The sequence below is a fragment of the Neofelis nebulosa genome, chromosome 1 (assembly GCF_028018385.1).
Source record: "Neofelis nebulosa isolate mNeoNeb1 chromosome 1, mNeoNeb1.pri, whole genome shotgun sequence".
In the NCBI taxonomy this organism is placed as follows: Eukaryota; Metazoa; Chordata; class Mammalia; order Carnivora; family Felidae; genus Neofelis; species Neofelis nebulosa.
In genome coordinates, this window is record NC_080782.1 from 41,482,256 (window position 1) to 41,503,326 (window position 21,071).

Genomic DNA, 21,071 nt, shown 5'->3' on the forward strand with positions numbered 1-21,071 from the left:
GATGCAGCCAGTTTTTCAATCTCCTAGGGTCCTAATAGGCAGGATAAGAGCCATCAAGGAGATGGGAGCTGGTAGATGAAAGGGATGGGAGGCCATCTGCTCCATCGGTTCTGCTGGAGATAGGCCTGTCACCTGCTTCATTCATTCATTTATTCATTCATTTATTCATTTATTCATTCATTCATTCATTCATTCATTCGTTTATTCGTTCCTCCAGACATCCACTCACCCAAGTCTCTTCCATCTTTCTTCCCAAACATCCTTCTACCCACCTATCTACCCATCCATCCTTCCATTCATCCATTTATCCATCCAACTATTCATCCATTAATCCATTCATTCCAGAACTATTTATTGTGTGGAATATGTGCCAGTTTGGTTTCTCTTCAATATCAAATGAGGTTGAGCCTCACTAGGAACCAGTGACATTTGGCATTTTCTTTTACTTCTCCAGTGTTTCCCATGATAGTCCATAGGGGTGTAGGAAAAAAATCTCAGAACTCCTGTTTCTATTTATTTTTTAATCCCTTAAAAATTTCTACTTTGAGTATATGTGCTATAATGAACGTAGTGTATTAACACTATGCTATGTATTCAGTTTAAAATTGCATGCTCAAAAGTATTGCAGTCAAAAAGTACAAAATCCAAAGATTTTGGAGGCCACTTCCATCAAGAATAGAGTCAGAAGGCTACAGAGCAATTTGAGACAGACCAGTACCAGCACTTGAAGTGAAATGCACAGAGGGGTCCCAGTAACAGGAAGCTGGGCAACTAGAAAACATGTCTGCGACTGAGAACAGATGAACCCACCTTTGTTCAATTATATTGAGCATGATCTCCCAGGCTGCAGAACAAGGCCCAGAGGCAAGTCCTGCCCTGGTCTAGCTCTTGTTCCACTGTCCACCCTTCCCCAGAGGGACATTTGGACTGCAGCCTGGGCCTCAGGCCAAGTCAGATACAGATACAGACGCAGATATTTAAGTAATCTCACTCCCTGAAAGCATGTCCTGAAACCCACTGCACACTGGTAAGAGTAAAGACATACAAACATATGTCTTATGTAAAGACATAAAAACATACATTGTTCTTATTTAATAATAATATGAATATCTCACATTGATAACACATTGATAGAACTTTTTATCTCATTCACTTTGTTTCTCCCATCTTAAAAAAAGGAAAAAGATCAGGCAGATTGATGTTTTTGCTAATACAGACAAATTTTTGGGGGGGCATTGTGTCAATTCATTTAAATGGTTTCCTAATTTGCCCATAATAAAGCTAAGTGAAACTATACTGTTCTTGGACACGATACTCTCAAGCTCCAAAGCCAAATGCTACTCTATTCTTTTACAGACACCGAAAGATCTGTCTTTGCAGACACCTTCTAAAGTGTAAGTATCTTCAAAACACTGACAGAAGTGTTGTTTTGTTTTTGTCTCTACAGAATGGATTAATATTTAGGGACCTACGTTTCAGGGAACTATAAGGCATGGGTAGACCAAAAATGTGAGGCAAAGAAATAAATATTCTAGCCTCATGTTTTGACAGAAAATGCTTATCTGTAGCAGCAAATTCAGTTGAGAAGCCAACTTTTAATAGGCACACAGACTTTTTGTTCATTGGATGAAACTTTTTTTAAAAAATGCTTATTTTGAGAGAGAGCACACCTGTAAGCGAATGGGGGAGGAGCAGAGAGAGAGGGCGACAGAAAATCCCAGGCAGTTTCCGTGTTGTCAGTGCAAAGCCCGACCCGGGGCTTGACCCCATGAACTGTGAGATCATGACCAAAGCTGAAATCAAGAGCCATCAAGAGCGGGTCGCTCAACCGACCGAGCCATCCAGCACTCCATCAAGTGAATCTTAAATAACTTTTAATGATTTAACAAAGTCATGAATGCACTCAGAGCAGCTGTCTTGTATTTTTATTGAGCAGCCATAAACTTTTCCTTTTAAAACAAATCCAACAGCTTATGCAGCTCATGATCCAAGACCTTCCCGCACACGCATTCACAACTCTGTGGCAAACTTTGAGAATAAACATAGGCAAATAGTGAAATAATCTTTAAATAATCTTCACTCCAAATAAAATAGGTCTGCAAACGTTTCCTAACAAAATCTAGTACAACCGTCCCGTTTGTGCTGAGATCCTCCCGTGTGCTCATAATTCCACTTATCAACTGACTTTGAAGGAAAGAAAAATAAGAAAATGAGCCCTATTTTAAAGCTGACGCTTCTTGACTCTCTTCCAAACCTCCTGAAAAAGTAGTTTCTACTTTAAATCTAAAACGCTTCTAAGTCACTGCACTGACTTTTCAATAAACTCCTTCTGTTGCTCATTTTCTGACATTGTATACATCTGTCATGACTAAGTTTTTCCCAGGGTTCCCTTGTGCTTATTACTGTAAATATTACTATAATTACTAATAATAAATTTACCATGCCTTGAGGGTTTGGAAACCTTAGAGAGTTATACCTTTATTCTACCCGTTTTAAACGAACAGTAGAGGGTGATGAGTATGTCTGTTAGGATGACTCATACTAACATAAATCATTGACAAAATTATGTAAATATTTACCTTCCTACCTCCTCCAAGTGGGAAAAATACTGCCTGCCTCTCTCGGTCTGAGGTGGCCTTCTTTAAAACCACTTACAGGAGTTTGCCCTCTGCCCCAGAATCTCCCTTCAGATGCGGTCATCTGGGAATGACACGAAGCAGCCTTTGAAACCTGCCTCACTATGGGGGTTGCTACCCAATCTCCTACAAGCTTCGACTATCCCCCTTCCTTCAGGCTGGTTTTGTGTTCACTTTTCCCAAAGTTAAAAAAAAAAAAAAAAAAGCACAATTAAATTCTACTGGTGCTACTACAAGGAAGACCTAAATACCATACTCCCCCACCCGCTCCCACCTTCTCTCGCTCCGAACTCTCCCTCCATCCTGTATCCCAGCATCAATGCACATCCGAGTCACAGGCACTGTGGCCTTAGCTTTAGCTTCCTCTGGGGCTGATCTGCGTCCACGTTAATATGATCTAAATTGTGTTTTCCGTTCTTCAGTATTACTATAAACACATATTTAACAAATCTGTACGTATTCATATATTTCACAAAGATCTAAAAGTGTTCAGTCATATGCATTTTATGGATTGTTAGTAGCCTACTTTATTATTTTTTTTCTGGACCCCCACACTTGGCCTCCCGATATCACATGTCCATATGCTATAATCTAGACAGTTCCTAAAATGTTGGCTGTGTGTTGAATGACCATTAAGATAAGAGTCTTCTCTCAGAAACCCCACCCAGGCTCAGCGAGGATTTAACCATTTCATTACAGGCGAGCGGGTATTCTTTTTTACAAGTTCTTCTGTCACAGTATTGCCGTCTCCAGATGCCATGTCATGCTCTGAAATGAGAAGGAATACAAAACATGCATGTCCAAATGTTGATAACCCTAAGATCAAGAACGGTTTTATATTATTTTCTTTAAAATTTTTTAACATTTATTCATTTTTGGAGAGACAGAGAGAGAGCACAAGCAGGGGAGGGGCGGAGAGAGGGGGAGACACAGAATCTGAAACAGGCTCCAGGCTCTGAGCTGTCAGCACAGAGCCCCATGTGGGGCTTGAACTCATGAAACGCGAGATCATGACCTGAGCCGAAGTCGGATGCCTAACCAACTGAGACGCCCAGACACCTCTATATTATTTTTATATTACAAGGGATTTACAATAATTTTTTTATAGATTCAAAGAGTCTATACTCACTGTATTCACCCACTCTCTGTTAATCGGCACTTCCCATCTGAGTCAGCCCCTACCGCCGACTGATTTCTCCTCATACACCTGTTACCACCAGGCATTATCTTATACATGCATTTGCCTTTTTTATTTATGTGTTATTTCACTCCACCACTAGAATATCAGCTCCAAGAAGGCAGAGGCTTTGTTTTGTTCATTGCTACTACAGTGCCTGGAACATAGTAGGCACTTAATAAATACTTATGGAATAAGCAAATGCTGTAAGAGTGGATCTTTAATAAGATTTTCTTATTATCTGGTATGGAAGAAAGGTTAGCCTATTTTGTGGCTCCAGAAGGCAGAAGGCAGACCAAAGGGCAGAACTTTTATAAAGACGGTTTTTGCTCAAATAAAAATTTGTAATATTTAGAATTTTCCAAAATGAAGTTTGTCTGCTTCTAAGAGTAGCGAAGTATATTTGCCTCAACAGTGCACATCCTAAAATGGAGCCCTGTACGATTCGTGCAGCCCGGCAGATGAATGTATGCAAAGTAATCAAATATTCCAGATCTTACTGTCCCTGTCCCCCTAAAAAAAAAAAGCTACTTATAAATTCCCCATCTCAGAAAATTGGAAATCTCACTACAAAACAACGACAACAAGAAATGGAAATAGGAAACCCACTTGACAAGATCGTAGTAGCCATTAGATAGAAATCTAGAGAAGACGAGCTCATGCAATCAGGGCATAGAAGGGACCTCCAGAAGTCCCTGTGCTGACGAACGTTGGCACCATTTACAAAGGCTTTGAAAACAGATTCGCACAGAGGTGATGTGAAGTTGATAGCCAGACAAGCCCCCTCCTATAAATGGTAGCAATGAACCCTGGAAAGTCACAAGGAGACAAGGTACCACTGAGCAGCGGAGCTCCTATGCTGCCTCTCCACAAATCCTGTAGGATATTCTGCTCCCATCCTGAACCTAAGGTTTACCAAGATTAACCAGTAATCATTTTTGTTGCTCCTTAGCTAATGGAAAAAAACAAAAACAAAAAAAACCCCACACACCTTGGGTCAGAAAATGCTTTTCCCATAGATTTCTACTAAGAATCTTGATACCTAATTTGGGTATAGAAATGTTTTTTGTGTGTAACCCCTAATGTAACTTCTACCCAGCAAAATATGTGTGGCCAAGGCATCTATCTAGTAGTCAAGACATCTGCAGGATCTGCAAGCAAATAAGCAAGGGTGACACGCCGAAGGGAAAGAGACTGTCCAACAGTCCAGTGGAGAAGAGGGCATGTGGCTGGGTATACAATGGGAGGGACAGACGTGAGGATTATTATCCTTCTTGAGGATTACTCCAAAGGTGCTCTCATGGCCTCCCAAGCATTCTTCCCAAACACCAATAAAGATTCACAAGGGAGTCCATTCTCTCTCTCGGTGGAAAAGGTTTAGGCACAACCATAAATGAATGAAGAGGAATTCAGAAGTTCTTTAAAGTGTTTTGTAGTCTGCAGTTTTGAGAAGGCGAAATAAGACAAAAGAAGATGCAAGCATTTGAGACAGCTGACTGTCCTGAGACAGTAAGTTTCAAACCTGTACTGAAGTAGTCAAATCATTCAAAAAAATGTGTATGTCTAAGATTGATGGTTTCCAGGGGCTGGGAGTTGAGGAATGGGGACAACTGCTTACCGGATAGTGGGGTTTTATTTTGAGCTAATGAGAATGTTCTAGAACTGGACAGAAGTGGCGGCTGTGCAGTGTTGTTAATGTACTAGCTACCACTGAACTCCTCACTTCAAAATGGTTAATTTTATGTTGTGTAAATTTCACCTTAATATCAAATTTTTTAGGACTTAAAACTCAATCTTTTTCCATTTTGCTTTTTAAGTACCATAGGACAAGTCCTAAGTATTTAACCTATTAATGACTTTCTCAATTTCCAGATCAGATGGTCACAAAGATGCTCACCTAATAGCTTTGAAAACAGGGGTTTCAGTTTAGATGAATGTTTAGGGGCATAACCACACTTCAGCATAATAATTCCCTTCTTAGCACAATATTTCCTCCTTCTCTTAATGTACTTAATTGTATCCATGTGTAAGAAGGGGGTAAAATTAAGAAATAAGTACATTTGCCAAATATTTCAAATCTAATTTGAAGCGCAAAGAACCAGAACCAGAAACAAAAACTAAATAAAATGGACTTGGATTGTCAACTATTTATATCTAAGGGGGAGAAATTGCATAGTTTGTTGATACTAACAGTTGCTGTGGCCACATGTTGTTTTAAATGAGCTATTTTCAGTTTAATGAAGCTTTACGATACTGGTTGTTTATCCAACAAGGTAACCAAATATGTGCACAGGACCATCTTATACGTTGTATTTCTCACATTCCAACAACCTGATAAGAAATACACATGCATGAACAAGCACCATGTGGCTATTACTACAATTTCATTCAAAGGCTTAGAGATAATTCCCAAGTTTCGGTCACAGATACTGTCTCTTATCCTCTCCAAAATCTATAAAAACACATGCTGGGAAATATTCTTTGGAAATACTTCCATTTGGTTAAGAAAAGAAGAAGTGTTCTATATTTTCTCTCTTGGCTCTTAAACCTTATCTAATAAATTCTTGAGGGTATTTTTTCTATGTGAAGTTGGAGAGAAATAACTTTGTCTACTATACATAAACATCACTGAAGAATTTAGGGAACTTTGTGTATCTTGGTTATTTTATTATTACAGGTGTTTTGGTAATCAATCGTATTTATTCTCCATATGGCTGGGTAAACTTTATGGAAAAATGTATAATCCTCAAAATTATTAATAAAATCTTTAAAAAAAAAAAAACCAACAACAGCAACCAAACTCAATCACCACCCCTTTCCCCTGAGTAAAATAAAAAACAAAATCATTCAAAGCAATGCTTTATTCTAATCCTCTATATTGCTTAAGTTATTCAAACTGAAAATGAGATTATTGTTCTGATGCTTGTACTGAAATCGATTCTTTTTTTTATTTAAAAATAATTTTTTAATATTTTTTTATTTTTTGGTGGAGGGGGGAGGGGAAGATACAGAGGAAGACACAGAATGTGAAGCAGTCTTCTGACTCTGAGCTGTCAGCATAGAGCCAGACACGGGGCTAGAACTCACGAATCATGAGATCGTGACATGAGCCAAAGTTGGACGCTTAACCAACTGTGCCACCCAGGTGCCCCTATACTGAAGTCAATTCTTACCTGTAGAAACAAGTCTCCTGTTGGAAGTCTTAGCTACTGAATATTGGAGGAAGGGAAATTTCAGACATTTGCCAGTCACTCTGTCACATATGCCGGACTGACAGTTGCATGTCTCCTTGCATTCCATCCCGAAGGTGCCGTAGGGACAGTCTGAGGACACAAGATAGGTTTAGAGAGGGAGCTGCTCCTTGTGCACGAGCCCCTGCCCGCACAGCCTCCATATCTGAACACGCCTTGTGAACCTTGACTGTCAGATACAAACCACTTCTTTAAAAAAACCCAAGTTTGGGAAGTTGAAACTTTAAGTCACAAATGTGAAATCACACCCCAAGAGCAGGACACCTCGGCTCTAGTGTCCTGCTCTGGAGTTTAGTTGAAGACGGCTAGACATAACCAACATCCTTGAACCAACCTTAATTCTGTTCACTTTCTGCTTAGGTACCAATAGAAAGGTTCCCGAGACTGCTTCCGTGACAGGTCGGTGAGGTGGGCAATTGAACAGACCTACGGATCAGCTGCGAAGGAGTTTAGGGGCTCCTGGGTGGCTCAGTCGGTTAAGCGTCCGACTTCAGCCAGGTCACGATCTCGCGGTCCGTGAGTTCGAGCCCCGCGTCGGGCTCTGGGCTGATGGCTCAGAGCCTGGAACCTGCTTCCAATTCTGTGTCTCCCTCTCTCTCTGCCCCTCCCTCGTTCATGCTCTGTCTCTCTCTGTCTCAAAAATAAATAAACGTTAAAAAAAATTTTTTAAAAATAAAAGATGTGATGCTGTCTTTGAATCCACCGTACTGGCAAACAACTCGCTATTTAAAAATAGCAACATATAGGAAAGGACCCCACGCTACCCAGGGACTGAGAGAGGTGTCGATGCCAGCTGTCCACCAAGTGCTCAACTCTCAGTCTGTGCCAGCTTTCATCAGCTACCTTATCTGTTGACACGGCAGTACAGGTCACCTAGCTCCCCTGGATGTTAAGAGGATTTTCTAGTAAAATGTTCTGCAAACCTAAGATGTGCATGCTAGGAAGAACGAGAAAGCTGAGACTTTGCCTATATACCTCCCCAAATCTGGAAGCATTTAGAGCTTCAGTGCTTTCATACCTAGACTCAAACATATTACGCTGAGAAAAGAACAAAATCACTTATTAAAAATGCAGGATTGTTATGACATAAACAGCATCCCGATAGACACCCCTACCCTTAACAGCCAAGCAGAATAGATGCAGAATATGTATTCTCTTGGCATGAGAATCTTCTCGTACGTGTACAGTCACACATGGGGGAGAAACGAACTGTGAAGCAGCCGAGCCCTTAGCAATCTAATATTCCACAAGAATGATCGAGGTAGACATGAATGAACTTTATTTGGGGAAGAGATTTAGAGTTCTTCTCACTGGCATTCTTCAGATTGCGGAGGAGCCTGGTTTTTTAAACACTGGCCTCTCTGCTCGCAAGAACAGCCCTTAAAAAGGATCCCCAAAAGCCTCTTTCGGAAGAGCATACAGGATTGGAATTTGAGTGCGTCTCTAGTGACATTGAAAACTCAAACTTTAGCCAAATTCTCAATTATGCCTCTGTTTCATCCCCTAGCGTTTTTGAATAGTGCTGGGCGGATAGCAGGTGTTCAGTAAATAGATGTTGGCTGGCTGATTGTTAACTCGGCAGCCTAACGCCAAACATCTGAATATTGAGAAAACATCTGGATGTGCAGCTAACGTATACGGTTCTGTGCAAAGGCTGAAAGAGGGAGTCCGCCTACAGCAAAATCCAACGTCTCTGTCTGAAGTTGCTGAGTTTCACGCAGGGTCACTGTTTCCAGCAGAGAGAAAAATGTTTGAAACCAGACTCGCTTGCAGTCTGAAGGATGCCAAGAAGAACAATCTTAAGTGCATTTTAAGAATCTATCCCGTTAACAGCTGCCTCAGTCATTCAGTAGAAGGGTAGATTGCTAAAGATCCCATAGGCCTTGCACCATTTCTTTACCCACATGTGACAGGGCATTTACAGTCCCATTGATAGAGGCAATTTTTGTGTCCAGAGAAAAAACAATCCACTGCAAATATTTGCTATGTCACAAGTATGATCGGTTGAACTACTTCCTCTCTAAATTCCTTACGTGCAATCCTGTAATTTATAGAAAATACAGGTTCTCCTCAGCTTAAATAAATGCTTGTGAATGTTCACACACACGCACAAAAAAAAGGTTCCTCAATATTCTACCTTTTAGTGGTTATAAGCAAAACTAAACTGAGCAAAAAATAAAATTCTCTTCCTCCTGCAAGCATCCGTCTCCTAATCTTTAGTTGCATTTTGCGGGTGAAAAGGTAATTGATTTATAAAATATTTGTCTAAAAGGTAGGTGTATGAATGAGACTGGATCAATGGTGGATTATTATCGTTCATAAAAGCATACAACTGTTTCAATTACATAAAGTATAAGAATGAAATAAGAAAGAAAATATAAGAAATACATTACCCAGCCTCTTTAATCATTTTAAAAGCTGCTTTGTATTATAAAACTGATGCATGGGGCTATAGCCTATGTGTTTCATCTTAATAATAGCTTTTAATTATGAGATCATGAAGTATCCATATATATATTTTAAATCACCATTCTTTTGACCCAAACATTTTTTAAACTACAGGCACTGAGTTTGAAATAAATTCTACAGATGTGTAACTACATTGTTTAGCTATGATTTCAACCTAATGACACTTTTTTTAAGTCTGTAAACTCTCATTCTTCACAGACTTCCAATTTTTATTTTTCTTGACTGTTATTTGTACTTGTCTGAGACCATCTGCCATTTTTCTAGGTGATCAAACACTTCCATAAAGTGGAACGAGGCTTGTTTTATACTTCAGGGTACCCTCCTTCAAGAATGTGAGTCATTTCGTTTCATGATCAAACCCCACCCTGTTTCACAAAGTGCATCAGCCGTTCATCAGAAATACTTGATCTTGAGAGATGCCCACCAACCCATGGACCCTTTCAACATCAAAGACTCACTAAGCCCCAGCCTAGACATCACCAGCAGTTATCTAAGCGCAGACCTCTGTAATCACTGCCTTGCAGAGGAGACAGCACCTAAACCATCCAAACAGATTACCTGTCAAATTTCTAAAGTTTTCCAGAAAGGGAGGTAACGCGATTTTTCATTGCAACTTTTTTCCTTCTGTCTCCTACACACACATAATGAGTGAAATGCTGTCTTGCTTTCTGTGCTTTCCTGCACACTGGCTGTCAGTTGCTGTTCGCAGAGTTCTCTCTCTCCCTGTGACAACACCCGTGCCGGGCCTTGCTCCTAAGCCACCTGCACTTTCCCTCTCGTCCTTCGAAGGGAAGCCTCCTTGCCTCCCACGCTGGCTAAAAGCCCTCGGTGTGCCCTGGACGGGGAGGAGCAAGGGGTCACTCTTTACCTTTGCAGATACCAAACTCGTCACCAAAGTCATCTTCCTCACTGTAAAACTGACACCTGAGCCCCGGGCCACACTTGGCGCCGTCCATGCCGGAGACGGTGCGGTAGCAGGTTTCGCCCAGGCCCGCGGCGCACACCCGGCAGCAGCCGCAGTCGTCCAGCACTGTCCGCTTGCAGCTCAGGCTGCTTTTGCACTCGGCGCGGTCGCATCGCTCCGGGCAGTCGACCGCGTACTTGGGGCTCCAGGTCGTCGCCAGGTGCGCGGGTACCAGGAGCGTGGCTAGCAGCAAGAGGCTCTTCATGTTTCCCGCCGGCTCTGGCTCAGCTCCCTGCGGGCGGCGTGGTTCTCTGCTGGCGGGAAGCAGCTGTCCAAAGTGGTAGCCGAGCCTCTGCCTACACGTTTATGAGCTTTATACACTGGGTTGCCCGCATGCTTCCCCGTCATCAATTTCCTCAACCCAGCAGCAGCGCTGTCCTCTTGCCAGGCTCTCTTGTTTTAGTTTATGAAATCCAGGATGAAGGCTGGATTAACACGCCGCTGCCATCCAGGAATTGAAAAGCCCAAGCTGATGTCATCTGTTATGTTTAGATGGTTGTTTTGCATGAGCACTGAAAAACTCGCTCACATCCGTCTCGAGGGCTCAAGGACGTCTGTGAAGGGGGAATAAAGAAGGTTGCATACCTTCCTTCAGGACAGGAATTGTTCTGACACCGGCATATCACTTGGGCTGTGGCTTTGTCTCAGAGCCTCTGGAGTCAGGAGGAAAATGACATCGACGTGAATCATCAGGACGAAAGAAGCTCCTTTAAACAAAATAAATAAACATTTGGTATTTCCCCTCGGTAAACAGTTATGAGCTCACTTGGGAGAAGAAAGGGTTATATTGTGCCTTTTCAATACTTAGAAGAAAGGAAATATTTGGAAAGGGATTTTTTAAAGACCCCTCTCTTCCTTCCTCCCTCCCTTCCCCCCAAATGTTATCTCTAAAACAATTCATGGCACATATATCTAAGTTTATCATGGATGGAGCTGTATTTCTAGTAAGATGTGGAACTGCAGCTGAGAATTTTCTTTCAAAGCAATACGAAACCCACAAAAGAGGTACGATGCTGCTGGCACTGTTTCTGGGTTCCTGAGTTCTGGAAAAACTTATCAGTTGGACTTCTGACCCAGAACTCCCTGGGGAGAGGGCTCATCCATCACCGAGTCTGGCTGTCCAATGACTGAGGCCATTCGGAGCTCTATCCCCTCACTCCTGGCATCTCTCAGAGCCCTCACTAAAAACCACCAAACAAGGCAGTCAGCCCAAGGAAACAAGCGAGCCAGCAGGGAAATCGGAACGTGGCCCAGAGAGGCAAGTCACGGGGAAGGGAAAACATTACCCCTCAGGAAACAGGGTCTTCAAGCAATGGAGGGTCACAGGGCCTAGGTCCCCCTGGGGAAGACAAAGCCGTCCTCTCACACTATCGGCAGGACTAGGGCCTCGTGAAGGAAGGGGGCTGGGCCAGAAAGAGCAAGGTGAGCGGAAAGAGCAGAGGTCTTACATCAGCCACACGTTGGGTCCCCAGCCCCACCCCCGACTTGTCAAAATAGGCACAAACCTGCCGTCGTTCTAGCAACTACTCAACCAGTAAAGTTGATGGATGACTCTTGGTCTGTCCCCAATTAGCTATGGGCGAGCCCCAGGATGTCTCTCAGCCTCAGCCTCCACTTTTGAGGGTCGACTGTGTTCGTTAGGCTAGTTGGTCTCCAGAATTCTTATCCCCATTAGAAGATGAGGCTGAGGCCATTGGATGTGTCTGCTGAGTAGCCTTCCAAAGTGCACTTCTGGGAAGGTGGAAGGAACCGAATCTGGAATGCGTCACGGAACCGAGGGGGTAGAAAACCAAGCAAGAGTCCCAGCTTCCAATTTCCAAATTTCCCATGCAATCCAATTTGACACATTCTATCGGCATCTCCCCAGAAGCAAACACATGCTTATCAGAGGCACAATCTGATGTATTGTTTTCAGCGGGGCCCGGTGTGTGCCGATCGCCTGTTCTGAAACCATTTACACGTATTAACTGACTTGCTCTTCACCACACCCTCATCAAGTAGATACAATCCTCGTGCCCTTTTCCTGAATGGGGAAACGGAGTCAGAACGAGGTTAAATAATTTGCTCAGGTCCCCCTAATGTCTGAGGTAGAACCCGAACGGGGTCAGTCTAGTGTCGAAGGCGTGCGCTCGGTTGCCTATTAAGCACAGTGGTGCTTCCGTGACTACTGTTCCGATGGCCTCCTTCACAACTTAGGGCTGACCTTGGAAAAGATTACTGAACACCACTTTCTGAGGAAAGAGTGATTAACTGCAATAACGGTTGATGATGGCATCTATTAGAGAAAACTTACCGTGTGTCAGACACCGTGTAGAGCGCTTTATAAGGAGTGCCACGCTGAATTTTCAAAGCAGCCTTAAGAGGTAGGGACTATTCTTATCCCCACTTCAGAGGTGAGAAAACTGAGGCCTTGAGGGGTTACGTAACTTGTCCAGGGGCACAAAGTTAGCAAACGGTGAAGCCAGGACTCAAACCCTGAAACAGACTGTTTCTAGAGACTGGAATAAGGACTGCAAAATCGAACACATACAGGTACCAATCCAGTGACCTAAGTGGGTAAAGTGGTAAGATATGCCAGATGTACGTGAGAAGGAGGGGAGCTGCTCACCTGAGAGGGCATGCCCCCACTAAGGGAAGCAGCGCCTCCTCAAGAATGGCTGACCGCTTCCATGCTGGACTCTGAGCCCACTGGGCCGAATCTTCTATTTTTTTTTTTTTAAGAGAAGCTGGAATCTAGACTTTTAAATGTAATGCCCTAATTTTTAAATGTCGGCCACTATTTCACTCAAATTACGAAACATTATATGCACCCTTATTTCTTTTTTTTTTTTTTCAAAGTTTTATTTATTTATTTTTTTTTTTGAGAGAGGGAGCACATGAGCAGGGAGGGGCAGAAAGACAGAGAGAGAGAATCCCAGGCAGGCTCTGGGCTGTCAGCAAAGAGCCCGACATGGGGCTCGATACCACGAATTGTGAGATCATGACCTGAGCTGAAATCAAGAGTTGGATGCTTAACTGACTGAGCCACCCAGGTGCCCCTGCGCCCTTATTTCTTATGGGCAGGATCCAGCCTGCCTATCACTTTGGTCTTGCTATAAAGTTTGGGTTCCGCCAGAGCTGGATTTGAATCTTTGCTCTGCCACTCACTACCTAAAAATCTCAGAAACTGAGTTTAACATCTCTAAGCCTCCATTTTGTCGTTGTGTACAGTGGGACCATCAGCTTCTTCACAGGGCTATTGTTAGGACCTATAAAACGGGATGGAAAGTGTCTATCAAGTAGCACGCATTCACTAAGTGATGGCTATTTTTCATTTTAAAAATATAATCATCATAGAGTTGGCAGTGAATAAAGAAAAATAGTCAAAGCATAAGAACTTCCTGGTCTTCTATGGAAATTTAAGGAAGAAACAATAGAAGCCTTGCAGAGGTCAATATCACAAGTGCTGAGGGAAGAAGAGGAGCTCATGGAACCCATGTTCTACATTTCCAAAAACTGATAACACTTTCAGTGAAGGACAACTAAACAGAGAGAAGATGTCAAGTTGAGAGTCCCAAATCCACAATAATAGTGAGCCTAAATGCATACCCAAAAGGGTGGAGAAAATACGCTCAGCAGAGTTCGTAAGCAGTGGAACTATCTCCACACGTAGTTTCTAACATCTCATTCTTGGGGAACGTTCCATTCCTTCCAAGACCCGACAAAAACTGTTTGTCCCAGCACAATCCCTATGGGATTTACATCTCATTGTATTTCTGGTCTTTCCCAACCAGGAACCCAGATCAACCACTCTTCTGAGGAAAGTTACCAATGGCCACACAGGGTTAGGAAATTGGAGCATGAGTAAACAAACAACAACAACAAAAAAATGGCAACTTTAATCTGCAACAAAACAAATTAAGGTGAAGGCAACGCAGTTGCTGATGAGGGCACGAGACCCACCTGGGTTGGCTTGCCGTGTGCTGGGGTTGGCAAGTCTCTAACCTTGCTCTGCCCTGCATCAGATGTCAGACCAAAGAGTGAGAAAGGCCAAAATCACATAAGCTTTCTACAACTGTGAAAAGGCAAGTTCATGTTATAGTGGGTCAAACCATACCATCTTGGGATTCAAAGCCTGTGGCCTTCTGCAATGGCGGCCAGAGAAACAATAAAACTGAGTATTCAACCCAGTATACCTTGCTCATTAAAAACCCCATCATGATTTTGTCCCTTAAACTTGACATTATTCCAAGAAGGAAAATAAGCCTAGGTAATGTGCTCTGGCAATTTGTGTTTAATCCTGCACATTCTGATTGCTTGTAACCAAATACCCAGCATTTTTTTTTTTTTTTTCCTGGATAGGCAAAGCGGGAAAGGCTCTGAAAGGATTCCAAACCCTCATGGTCAAGTCAAATTGTCCCATGTTTACTGTGCCTTCCTCACAAACCTCTTTACCAGATAGGTTTATTTTTATTTAATTTTTCTTTTAAAGTTATCTCTATGTCCAACGTGGGGCTCAAACCCATAACCCTGAGATGAAGTGTTGCATGCTCTACTGACCGAACCAACCAGGCGCCCCCAGATAGGTTTAATTCAAACTGAATTATAAAGGCAGACCGGAAGGCGAAATGTTCCAAGGGGCGAGTGGAGAAACTTAGGTGGATGAGACTTTGTTTTTAGTGTAGTTTTGGGTTTTGGTACCTTCTGAAAGTCTTTCTGCTTTGAACCAGCTGATGGCAATTTGCATGTGCCTAGGGCAAGGTGTAGCACGTAACTAGAGCTCAGTACTTAGTCAACATGTACATGTGACCAGTTGTTTCCCAAAATCATTTTCAGAGAGTAGTAAGTTAAAATGTGCACCCATGTTTCCCAGGGGATGCAAAGTGAAACCCGCGTTCTTGAATAGGCTGAGCTGAATTATAGAACCGGGTGCGTCTTTGGGGGAATGAGATAGAGGTTTCCAGGGATAGCAGAAGCAGCTGGGGATGGAACAGGGTCTGAGCAGAGTCCTGTTGTGTCAGCTCCTGCACAGCTGACCAACTTCTGTCCTCTTGGCTTTCCAGCCTTGGGTCTGGTAGCCCCGCATCCATCCCGAGACATTCCTGGGAGCTCCTCTATTGCTGATAGAACCTGGTGAACCCATCTGCCAAACTGAGTTTCACAGCAGTCACAGGTCAGCTGTCACAGGCTCTGGGGACTCCTCCCAGAGCCTCCTGTGCTGGGAACAGCTTGCAGAAATTCTAGCTCGGCCACTACAAGCTATGTCATCTTAGGCGAGTCACACGATGCACACCTTAGACCACCCCCCTCATCCCTCCTGTCTACCTCAGTAATTAGGTAAGAAGACCCAAAGGTATATCCTGGCTATGACTATCAAGAATCCAAAATTCTAAAGGTTTGTTTCATTCTTTAAAAATGATCTTATGTCTTGGAGCAAAGGAAATACCATCTCTTCAGTTCTCCAAGTTTTCATTTCTTTTTTTTTTTTTTTTTTTTTAATTTATTTTTGGGACAGAGAGAGAACATGAACGGGGGAGGGGCAGAGAGAGAGGGAGACACAGAATCTGAAACAGGCTCCAGGCTCCGAGCCATCAGCCCAGAGCCTGACGCGGGGCTCGAACTCACGGACCGCGAGATCGTGACCTGGCTGAAGTCGGACGCTTAACCGACTGCGCCACCCAGGCGCCCCCCAAGTTTTCATTTCTAATAAAGACAATTTTAACAGTAAAGGGGGATTGGATGTTACAGGCAATTTTTAAAAACTACACCTGCTCGGGGGCTCCTGGCTGACTCAGTCGGTAGAACATGTGACTCTTGATCTCAGGGTCATGAGTTCAAGCCCCACGTTGGGCATGGAGTCTACTTAAAGAATAAAACAAAACAAAACAAAAAACTACACCTGCTCAGGGGCTCCTGGCTCAGTCGGTAGAACATGTGACTCTTGATCTCAGAGTCCTGAGTTCAAGCCCCACGTTGGGCACGGAGTCTACCTAAAACAAAACAAAACAAAAAAACTACACCTGCTCTGAAAAGTAAAGTGACGTCCACCTGTTCTTGCCTGCATGGGGTCCTCTGATGTATCTTAGGGAGGAGATGAATTCTCTGGGCAGCTGGGAGGCAGTCGCAATCGCTTACAGCAAACAGTCCTGCAAGAATAATGAGTGTGGGGGAGTTTGAGAAGATAAAAACAAGATACCCACAATGCCTACTGCAAACGTCAACCCTGGATGTCCGGGTGCCCTTCAGAGAGCTTTGCCACCATATCCAGGGCTCTGCATCCCGCGGAGTTCCTCGAGGAAGCAGGTGGAAACTGGTTGTTTTTTAATCTTGACCAAATCTAGAAACCTCACCTTTGCATTCACACTTCCAGGGGGTTTTTGAGAGTGAGAAAGTTTAGACTTGGGAACATGGGAGGAGCTCTCACTACTTATCCGCCCTCTACTCTATCCCCCCATTCCCCCGATTCTGGTGGCCATGTTTTTCTAACAACGAGCTCTCCCGGCTCTCATCCTGGCTATGACTATCAAGAATCCAAAATTCTAAAGGTTTGTTTCATGCTTTAAAAATGATCTTATGTCTTGGAGCAAATGTTTTCCCCAAAGAAATACCGTCTCAAATCAAGGTTCTGAATCTATGAACTCATCTGCAAGAGATTCCAGTCATATAGTGTCCTTCCCTCTCCACATATAAAGCCACACCCAGAAGTACCAGGGGTGCTGTCCTGATACAAGACCACAGGCAGCATGAGTGGCGAAAGTAGCTCCCACCTTGGAACCAGAAGACCCCAGTGTGAGTCTGAGTTCCACTGTCAGTCCTGTATGAGACACCAACCAGCCTTCCTGACTCACGCAAAGTCATTTGTTTCAGCAAAATCTAAAAGATGGAAATCCTGCCCGCTCTCTCAAAGAGACAATGGGATCTCTCAAAGAGATCAGAGGGTAAGATAGATGGGGAAACAGGCTGTCCACTCTAAACAAGCATAAAACAGTAGGACTTATTCTAAAAGACAAATTACCTACCATGAAAGAAAATGAGCCTGTGGCCATCTCTCTCAGGCCTCACCCTTTCCTCCATTCCCCTCACCTTCTGCAAGATGGCGTAATTTTTCATTCACGTAATTCACAGAACGACCGCTGAGCATCTGCGTTCCCTGTTGGAAGACTTCACCTCCTCTCCCTGCAGCCTTCCTCGCCCCATCCTGACATGGGGCGACTAGACAGCTCACAAACTGTGGGCCAAAAGAGGCTTTTTTGTTTTGTTTTGTTCTGTTTTTTGTTTTTGTTTTTTGATTACCAGTTTCCTGAATGGCTAAAGAATTAGCTCAAGCGTTGGAAGTCATTTAGACATTGGAACTATTGACATGAGAGAACATAGGTTGAAAAAGTCATATTAGAAGTTAGTGCTAAGACGTTTGGAATTTTCACCAGGAATTTTGGAAGGACGGGGATTTCTGATTAACACACGAATCATAGGAAATGATTCTGCTACTTTGCTTCTCTAATAACATGGCACTTCCTTGGCCTAACCTTAAGCTGACCTCTTTTATAATGTAATAAAATATTAATCAGGACCACCCTCATCAGACTCACTGGAATTTGTCTGGTGATGAAGAGCCTTAGCCTTTACATGATATGCGTGTTGAATAAATAATTGAGTGATTTTTTTTAAAAGTTCAAGGTAAGCACCAGAAGATAAATAAGAAGTGTAACTTCCAAGCCCCTTATTTAGAATTTTTTAAACGAATTGGCAGTTTCAGACTCACTTTCTAATCTGGTGTTGAAATATCTTGGCTCTTTTCTTCCTGGAATCCTCCCAGTGAAGGGCCATGTTGTGACCTTCTTCTTCTTCTCCTCCTTCTCCCTCTCCCTCTCTTTCTCCCCCTCTCTCTCCCTCCTCTTCCTCCTTCTTCTTTTCTCTTTCTTCTCCTTCTTCTTCTTCTTCTTCTTCTTCTTCTTCTTCTTCTTCTTCTTCCTCTCCTTCTTCCTTTCCTTTCCTTCTCCTTCTTCTTAGCGTCTTACTTTCTTTTGACTGACACAGACTTCATGAAGCCTCCAAGCCTACAACCTGAGAGCTTAATGCACATTGATGGTGCCTCAGACAGGGCTTGCAGCCAGGTGCATCAAAGTGCAGTTGCCCAGACCATGTGCATCAGGGTGTCCTGATGTCAAAATGGCACAGCCAGGTATTCCAGTTGGATGGGTCAGGGGTGGACTTAGGAATCAACATTTTTTTAACATTTATTTATTTTTGAGAGACAGAGAGAGGCAGAGCATGAACAGGGGAGGGGGAGAGAGAGAAAGATACAGAATCTGAAGCAGGCTCCAGGCTCTGAACTGTTTGTTAGCACAGAGCCTGGTGCGGGGCTCAAACCCACAAACTGCGAGACCATGACCTGAGCTGAAGTCAGATGTCCAACCGACTGGGCCACCCAGGTGCCCCAGGAATCAACATTTTTAACAAGACACTCGATTCTGACAAACTTAAAAATTTCAGAAACCTCTAGACCAATGGTTTCTCCCAGGCACATGTCAGCAGAATTAGTACTTAATCTTCAGTCTGGAGATCTCTGATAGACAAAGCCTGTCTCTGAGGGGTTGACCTAGAATTTTTTAACTATATAATACACTTACAAAATTTTTAGCATATTTTTCTCATTCTGAGACACACATTTTCTTTCACATGTTAACATCACTGAAGTTGGAATTCTGCCATTATGATGTAAGTCATTGCCTACATGTACACATCAAAACTTGGAAGACGTGTGCCAGTTACTTGGAAGAGAACCTCAGACGGTAGCAGGGTTGGCTTCTAAGTCATGCTGCATTACTGATGATCTTAATCCCCCAGAGCCTATACTCTCTGAAAAAGGCATGATACTGACATGTGATTCAGAAGGACCAGGCACAAATTTAGAGTCATTTAGAAATATTTTAACCACTTTATTGAATTTATATTTTTCTTCCTATGAATGTTCAAAAGTTCTAAATGATAGAAATCTATACCCAAATAACCCCCAAAGAGTGCTTTCAATAAATACAAACACTATTTGTAAGGCACAAATTACAAATTCCCGAGATATAAAAGCATTATGTTAAGAGTTTCACCGGAAGAATATTTTTCCCTTAATGACATACAAAAAAATAATGGCCTTCTTATACTGATAACGTCTTAGATTCAGTGAGATATAGTAGTTTCCAAATAAATAGACCTGTTTTTACTTTTGTTGACTCACTGCCAACAGTTTGCTTAGCAAATGTTGTTACCAAACTTTAATCCACTACAACTTTGCATGATGGAACTGAACACCTAACTCTCGCAAGCTGCCTGACATTGATCAGACTAGAGGTATTTTAGGGTGAAATACATGTGCTGTACATATACATATATGTGTGTACACATATGTACAAATCTACATGTTTGTATATATGTGTGCCCACATATGAGATCCATGTACCCAAGTTTAATATCCTACTTTCAGTTCCAAAGTGCACAGATACACCCAGCTCACATTTCTAACGGTGGAACGTGAGCCTGTTGCACACATTACCACTTTAAACAACATGCTGAGCCTGGCTCCTTTGTAAATATACCTAGGAAGTACTCACTGAATAAAACACCAAACAATGTCTCCGTGAATGAAAGGAATCCAACGTACTTTCAGCTTTCTGTACACTTTCAAAGTGTTCTCAGGATGGCAAATCAAAATTTTAACCTATATGTGGTCTAGTCTACAAAGCTGGTTTATAAGGGATCAGCACGTATCATAATGGATAAGTTGATGAGCACTGACCCATGCTAATTTTTCAGTATTAATGCCTTCATTTCATGAACTTAAAATTATGGAACTTCAAATAGGGCCATAAATGATCACCTTTCAAGCATCCCATACCCAGACAAGAGCCTATATTGAAAACAAGAAATTGTAGGGTATCTGATCTTCCCAGGGACTAGCTGATGGGCACTTTTGAAGGGACCTTCGAGGAAACCAGTTAGTAAAGCTGTTTGAAAAGGGGACAACGTGTGTGGCACACTTGCCATGATAACCTCTTCCTAACTGGCTAACTCACACACACACAACCCACACAACAGCAGCAACAACAAGAACGGTGAGGCACCCACCGTGTTGAACAATCTTACATGGTGAGTCTTTAATATCGTGCACTTGCAGTTGGAAAGCTACACAAAGCCCCTGCAGAAAGACATGCTTCTCTTTCGAGGGGGAAGGTACATCATCAGAGCACTTGACATTCAATTAGAAGAGTCCAAGTCTTCGAAATGCAAAGTAATGCTTTCCTCCTCATATAGTCCCACTGCCAGGGCAATTAGCATGAACAGGCAATCAAAGACCCGTAGTACCTGAAAGGAGGAGGAGGGGGTGGAAGCAATAAACACGGCACCAGAAAGCTTCTTAGGCCCTAAATACACCAGAGCTCTGAGCTTAGATCCGGAAAAAGTCTGGCTGAAGAAGTGGTTCAGGTTAAGTTGCTTACTCACCTACTAAGGAAACCAGAGTTAGGAAACACTTAATACCTCTGAATTTTATTATTTATTTTTTAAGTAAATATATTTTTTAAACTTTTTAGTTTTAAAAAATC

At 42.7% G+C, this 21,071-nt stretch overlaps 1 protein-coding gene across 2 annotated transcripts in view; it reads right to left on the bottom strand.

The window, feature by feature from the left end:
• Positions 1–1,910: 1,910 nt before the first annotated feature.
• The window catches only part of ESM1 (endothelial cell specific molecule 1), a 48,238-nt gene continuing 29,077 nt past the window's right edge, over positions 1,911–21,071 (bottom strand). The window contains exons 2-5 of one of the 2 annotated variants that reach the window (XM_058719564.1): positions 16,525–16,622; positions 10,402–11,204; positions 6,987–7,136; positions 1,911–3,404 (exon numbers count right to left, since the gene is read on the bottom strand). In XM_058719564.1, coding sequence (XP_058575547.1) covers positions 3,307–3,404; positions 6,987–7,136; positions 10,402–10,702 — 549 coding nt within the window. In that variant the 5' untranslated portion in view covers positions 10,703–11,204; positions 16,525–16,622 and the 3' untranslated portion in view covers positions 1,911–3,306. The remainder of the gene's footprint in view (positions 3,405–6,986; positions 7,137–10,401; positions 11,205–16,524; positions 16,623–21,071) is intronic. The other variant, XM_058719563.1, reaches the window with a different exon arrangement.